The sequence below is a fragment of the Alligator sinensis genome, unplaced genomic scaffold (assembly GCF_000455745.1).
Source record: "Alligator sinensis unplaced genomic scaffold, ASM45574v1 scaffold673_1, whole genome shotgun sequence".
Lineage (NCBI taxonomy): Eukaryota > Metazoa > Chordata > Crocodylia > Alligatoridae > Alligator > Alligator sinensis.
Genome location: NW_005842829.1, coordinates 52,912 through 58,842, shown reverse-complemented (window position 1 = coordinate 58,842; position 5,931 = coordinate 52,912). Strand labels below are relative to the sequence as shown.

The following is a 5,931-nucleotide window of genomic DNA, read 5'->3' as shown; positions in this document are numbered from 1 at the left end:
GCTGGGCAGCTGAGCTGTCCCCTCTCCCCCAGGATCCAGGAGAACAGCTTCCTCATCTGTATCCTGGTGGTGGCGGGCGTCTTCTGGGTGCATCGCCTCGTCAAGTTCATCTACAACATCTGCTGCTACTGGGAGATCCACTCCTTCTACATCAACGCTCTCAAGATCCCCATGGTGGGTGCCCGGCTCGCGGGGTCGGTCGCAGCTGCTGCCCCCTGCCCCTGGGGTCCTCTGGACCCCCCCCCGGGGGTTACGAAACGGCCTCACGGCCTGTGCGAAGGCTCCAAGTGCCCCTGCCCACACCATCCCCCGCCGCCTGCAGCCATCTGCTCCCCGCCCTGCCAGCTGTTAATTAGGGACCAGCTTTTCCCTGCTGGGTCACAGCCTCGTTAGCATTAACGAGCTTATCCTCATGCCATCCCTGGGCGGAGGACAGCGTGACTATCCCAATTTCCTCATAGAAGCAGCTGAGCTGGCCATGGGCACGTGGCATCTGACACAGCCTGGGGTCGAAGCCTGCTCTGCCTCCACTCCCCAAATCGCCCCTAGGATCGAGGCAGTGCCTGAAGGGCACGGCCGGGTTCTGCCTGGGACGACCTTGTTGTTCTGACGAGCGTCAAGAGCTTTGCAACCAATTTAGGGGGTGGCCCGTGTCCGCTGGGGACAGGGGAGGCCGGGTCCTGCTCCCAGCTCTGCCCCGGGCTCCAGGGGCACCGAACAAGCCCTGTCCTCTCCCTGCTTCTCTCTGCCAGTCGTGGCCCGTCGTGGTGGGAGACCTGGACCTCAGGCTGGGGACTGCCAGGGCCTTGCTTGTGCCCCCAGGCAGCCGAGGTCTCAGAGCTGCCGTGTGCCCACGGGTGCGGTGCTCACGCACGCGGCAGCCCAAGGACGTCTCTCCTGTCAGCCCAGCACGGGTTGCAGAGTGGGAACGAGCCTCCGGCCTCATCTGCTGCGGGGGTGTCGGTGCCCAGCCCAGTGGTTGGGGGAGCTCTTGGCCAGGGCAGGGAGCCCGTTCCCCTGGGCCTGCAGACACTGATGCCTCACTCCCCAACAGGCCACACTGCCCTACTTCACGTGGCAGGAGGTGCAGGCGCGCATCGTGCAGATCCAGAAGGAGCACCAGATCTGTATCCACAAGAAGGAGCTGACGGAGCTGGACGTCTACCACCGCATCTTGCGCTTCAAGAACTACATGGTGGCCATGGTGAACAAGTCGCTGCTGCCCGTGCGCTTCCGCTTGCCGCTGCTGGGCGACACTGTCTTCTACACGCGTGGCCTCAAGTACAACTTCGAGCTCATCTTCTTCTGGGGGCCTGGCTCGCTCTTCGAGAACGAGTGGAGCCTGAAGGCCGAGTACAAGCGAGCTGGGCACCGCCTGGAGCTGGCTGATAAGCTCAGCACCCGCATCCTCTGGATCGGCATCGCCAACTTCCTGCTCTGCCCCCTCATCCTCATCTGGCAGATCCTCTACGCCTTCTTCAGCTACACCGAGATCCTCAAGCGGGAGCCGGGCAGCCTGGGCGCCCGCTGCTGGTCGCTCTATGGCCGCTGCTACCTGCGCCACTTCAACGAGCTGGACCATGAGCTCCACTCACGCCTCAGCAAGGGCTACAAGGCGGCCTCCAAGTACATGAACTGCTTCATCTCGCCCCTGCTCACCATCGTGGCCAAGAACGTGGCCTTCTTCGCCGGCTCCATCCTGGCCGTGCTTATTGCCCTCACCATCTATGATGAGGACGTGCTGGCCGTGGAACACGTGCTCACTACTGTCACGCTGCTGGGTGTTGGCGTCACCATCTGCCGGTGAGGGGCCGGGCGGGTGTGGGCTTTGGGACTGCAACGGGGGTGCAGCTGCTGGGCACCCTGGCACGGTCTCAGGGCTGGCCAATGGGCCTCACTGCTACAAAATCAGGATCCTTGTCCATTGGTGCCTGGCAGCTCTGGGCCTGCTCTGCATGTGGGTGCAGCGCCCTTGGCACGGTGCTGGGAGGCTGAGGCACTGGCATGGGCATGTGCTAGGATCTGTGGGACGGGGGTGGGTTGCTGGCTGAGCCCGGGGGGAGCCTCCAGGGGCGGGGGACGGGGAGCTCACCCAGCAGGTCCCTGAGGCCAGTGTCCTGTGTCCCGGCCCCGCAGGTCCTTCATCCCTGACCAGCACCTGGTGTTCTGCCCACAGCAGCTGCTGCGGGTCATCCTCGCACACATCCACTACATGCCCGACCACTGGCAGGGCAATGCGCATCGCTATGAGACCCGTGACGAGTTCGCGCAGCTCTTCCAGTACAAGGCGGTGAGCTGGGGGTGGGGATGGGGAGGGGCAGGGGCCAGAGCTGGAGGGCAAAGTGTCTCGATCCCCAAGGCCAGGCTGCCTTGGCGGCTGGGGCTGTCCCCAGAGGAAGGGTTGGGGTGAGGGATGGGGTCAGGGGAGGAGTACAGGACTTGTAGTAAGTTCACTTTGGATCTTGGGAAATGCTTTGCTGCCTGAGCAGGGCGGCCGCGGGGAGACCCCAGGGTCAGGGGACGCTGCAGCAAGGGGGGTCCAAGGAGAGGCTGGACGGGCGCTGGGCAAGAGGGTTGAGGCGCAGCGATGTCTGTCTGTGGTCTGCAAGGGGGGGGGTGTCCCAGGCAGAGTTGTGCTGGCCCTCGCCCCCCCTGCACGGCAGCAGGACGTTGGCGGCTGTGGCCCCCCTGTATCCTGGGGGCCGGGGCAGTGCCCGGGACTGGCGGGGGCAACGGTGTTGTGCAGCTCCGAGGTCGCACACGGGGTTCATCTGGGGGGCTTGGATCCTGCCTTGGGCTGGATGTGGCCCCTGCCAGACCTCTGGCTCTGAGATTCCCTCTGAGGTGATGCTGGAGCCGCAGTGCGATGACTCCGGAGGGGCAGGGTCTCCTCGGTGGAGACCTCATCTTTGACCGTATTGGTTGCCTGTGGCCCTAGTCCTGAGCCTGTGTCCCCCACCCAGGTCTTCATCCTGGAGGAGCTGCTGAGCCCGATCGTGACGCCGCTGATCCTCATCTTCTGCCTGCGCCCCAAGTCCCTGGAGATCATCGACTTCTTCCGCAACTTCACGGTGGAGGTGGTGGGAGTGGGCGACACCTGCTCCTTCGCCCAGATGGACGTACGCCAGCACGGACACCCCGCGGTATGGCCAGCATGTTGCCCCTTCCCTCGCCTCGCAGGGGTTTGGTGCAGGGCCTGAAAGCAGCCGGAAGTCCTCAGACAGACTGTGGAGGGCAGCCATCCCAGCATATGCTGCAAGCAAGCTACTCGCAGTGCATGCCAGGAGCTGTAGTCTGGGTGTCTTAATTAACATGCAGAGAACGGAGGTGGGGGATGGGTGGTGCTGGGCTAGGAGCCAGTCCGGCCAGCCGCTTGGACTGGGTAGGGCAGCGCAGCGCAGCACCGCACCTCCCAGACCGACTAGGCCTACGGGTAGTCAGTCTCTAAGGTGCCACCCAGCCATGTCTTCCGCTGGCCTGTAAACCAGCCATGCAACCCGCCTCAGCGCAGCTGTTTAGCTAAGAACCAAGCTGTCAACACTGCAATTAACTCATTACATTAACGAACTTTGTCCTCGAATGCCCGGGAGTGCTGCCTTTGCTGCCAGCATCCTAGAGCCCCAGTCACCTTGTTGGGGAGAGGGGCAGGGCGTAGGAGGGGATCCAGCATGCCACTCGGAGTGGGCAGCCCCTCGGGGATGTTTCCCGGGTGCAGCATGTTGGCGTGGGTGCTGTGTCCCTCAGCGAGGGCAGGGGCAGGGGCAGGGGCAGGGCAGAGCCCTCATCCTCCCATTGCTCTGCAGTGGATGTCGGCGGGGAAGACGGAGGCCTCCATCTACCAGCAGGCGGAGGATGGGAAAACGGAGCTGTCGCTCATGCACTTCGCCATCACCAATCCGCGCTGGCAGCCACCCCGCGAGAGCACGGCCTTCATCGGCTTCCTCAAGGAGCGGGTGCACCGGGACAGCAGCGTGGTGCTGGCGCAACAGGCTGGGCTGCCTGACAACGCCCTCTTCACCTCCATCCAGTCCCTGCAGTCTGAGTCCGAGGTGCCTGCGATGGCGGGGGACGGGGCTCCAGCTGTGCCCGGGCGCTGGCTGCCCCTATGGGCAACAGAAAATGGGGAAACCTGAGCTGTGTGGGGTGCACGGGGCCAGCTCAGCACTCAGCGCAGCCTGGGCCTGAGCTCAGCTCGGCTTAGACCGGGGCTGGGGTTATGGAGGGGCTGGAGTCGGGGGCTAGGACTGGCCGGGCAGTCGTGGGGATAGCACCCAGGGGCCTCTGGGTGAGACTGGGCAGGGGGAGGACAGGGCTCTGGTGCTCTGCTGCAGTGCCACAGGTGGTTTCCCTCTGCCCCAGGCCATGACCCCCTCTCCCTCTGCCTGCCACAGCCTCACAGCCTGATCGCCAACGTCATTGCGGGCTCCTCGGTGCTGGGCTTCCATGCGGGCCGCGAGGCGCCGGCCTCTCACCACCGCTCCGAGGTCGCCTCTGCCCCACGCACCTTTTCCCCGCTGCAGTCCATCCAGCAGCCCCACGGCGCCTTCCAGGCAGCGGGGGCCCATGCAGACGGGCTCCAGCCCCGGGCCGGCAGCACCATGACGGCTTCAGGGTAAGGGCAGTGGCCTCGGGCACCGGGGGCGGGGGTGTGGTGATGCAGTGCCAAGCTCTGGTGTTGCCGTCGGGCAGAGGTGGATGGGGGCGTGCCCATGGAGTCAGATGGGCTGGCACACACGGCCCTGGCCTGGAGGCTGCTTGGGGGCTCTCCAGGTGCCAGGGGTGGCACCGTGCGGGCCCCTGGGGCCAGCAGGAGCACGGGGGGGTTCTGGGGACCAGGGCGTCACCTCTGCTCTTGGCCCGGCTGCAGCGCGGACGCCCGGACGGCGAGCTCGGGGAGCAGTGCCTGGGAGGGGCAGCTGCAGAGCATGATCCTGTCGGAGTATGCCTCCACCGAGATGAGCCTCCACGCACTCTACATGCACGAGGTGAGCTGGGGGCCAGGGCAGGGGCCCGAGCCCTGTGGGCAAGCAGGGGGTCCTGGGCCTGACGCACCGTCCTGTCGCCCTGCAGCTCCACAAGCAGCACGCGCAGCTGGAGCCTGAGCGGCACGTGTGGCACCGGCGGGAGAGTGACGAGAGCGGGGAGAGCGCCCAGGAGGAGGCGGACGCACAGCGGGGCCCTGGTGGCACCATCCCACGCTCCGCCAGCTACCCCTTCTCCTCACCGCGCCTGCCCACCGAGGAGGCCACTACGCTGCAGATGGGCTTCCAGCGCCGCTACGGGGGCATCACAGGTGCGCCGGCCTCCTAGCCCGTCCCTGGGAGCCATGACCCCTGTGGCAGTGTGCAGGGTGGCAGTGTGCCCGCAGCCTGGCTGCAGTGACAGGAGCAGGTGGGGGGTCACTGGGGATGGGGGCTACGGTTTGCAGGCCTGCTGCCCCGTGGCAGACCCCCTGATGGCTCCTCTCCCCGCAGACCCGGGCACGGTGCACAGAGCCCCATCACACTTCTCCCGCCTGCCGCTTGGTGGCTGGGCTGAGGACGGGCAGCCTGCGCGCCACCCCGAGCCGGTGCCCGAGGAGAGCTCGGAGGACGAGCTCCCGCCGCAGGTGCACAAGGTACGAACCCACTGGCATGAGCACAGCCAGCCTGGCACCTGGAGGGGCACGACCCCTGGCAGTGCAGCCGGGGGGTCACGATCGCCTATGTCTCTTCCCACCAGGTGTAGCTCTGGGGGCTGAGGATCCCATCCTGAGGGTTTGTGGACTGGGAGCTGCCGGACTGTGGCCGTGGGACCGCCCGGGCCCCGTCTCCCATCCCGCAGGGCGCAGGTCAGCCAGGGCTCCTCTGTGCACGTCACCACTACGGGGACGGGGCCGCTGCGCCGGCGCCTCCTGTACAGACGCGCGTTGAGCTGGCGCCACTGACTCGT

The 5,931-nt window shown here is 66.1% G+C and overlaps 1 protein-coding gene across 1 annotated transcript in view; it reads left to right on the top strand.

The window, feature by feature from the left end:
• Positions 1–5,925, top strand: part of ATG9A (autophagy related 9A) — a 7,972-nt gene extending 2,047 nt beyond the window's left edge. The window contains exons 2-11 of the mRNA XM_025191519.1: positions 10–174; positions 1,055–1,803; positions 2,137–2,290; positions 2,964–3,143; positions 3,804–4,049; positions 4,392–4,612; positions 4,868–4,985; positions 5,071–5,293; positions 5,475–5,617; positions 5,722–5,925. Of these exons, the coding sequence (XP_025047304.1) occupies positions 10–174; positions 1,055–1,803; positions 2,137–2,290; positions 2,964–3,143; positions 3,804–4,049; positions 4,392–4,612; positions 4,868–4,985; positions 5,071–5,293; positions 5,475–5,617; positions 5,722–5,727 (2,205 nt within the window). The 3' untranslated portion in view covers positions 5,728–5,925. The remainder of the gene's footprint in view (positions 1–9; positions 175–1,054; positions 1,804–2,136; positions 2,291–2,963; positions 3,144–3,803; positions 4,050–4,391; positions 4,613–4,867; positions 4,986–5,070; positions 5,294–5,474; positions 5,618–5,721) is intronic.
• Positions 5,926–5,931: the final 6 nt, after the last annotated feature.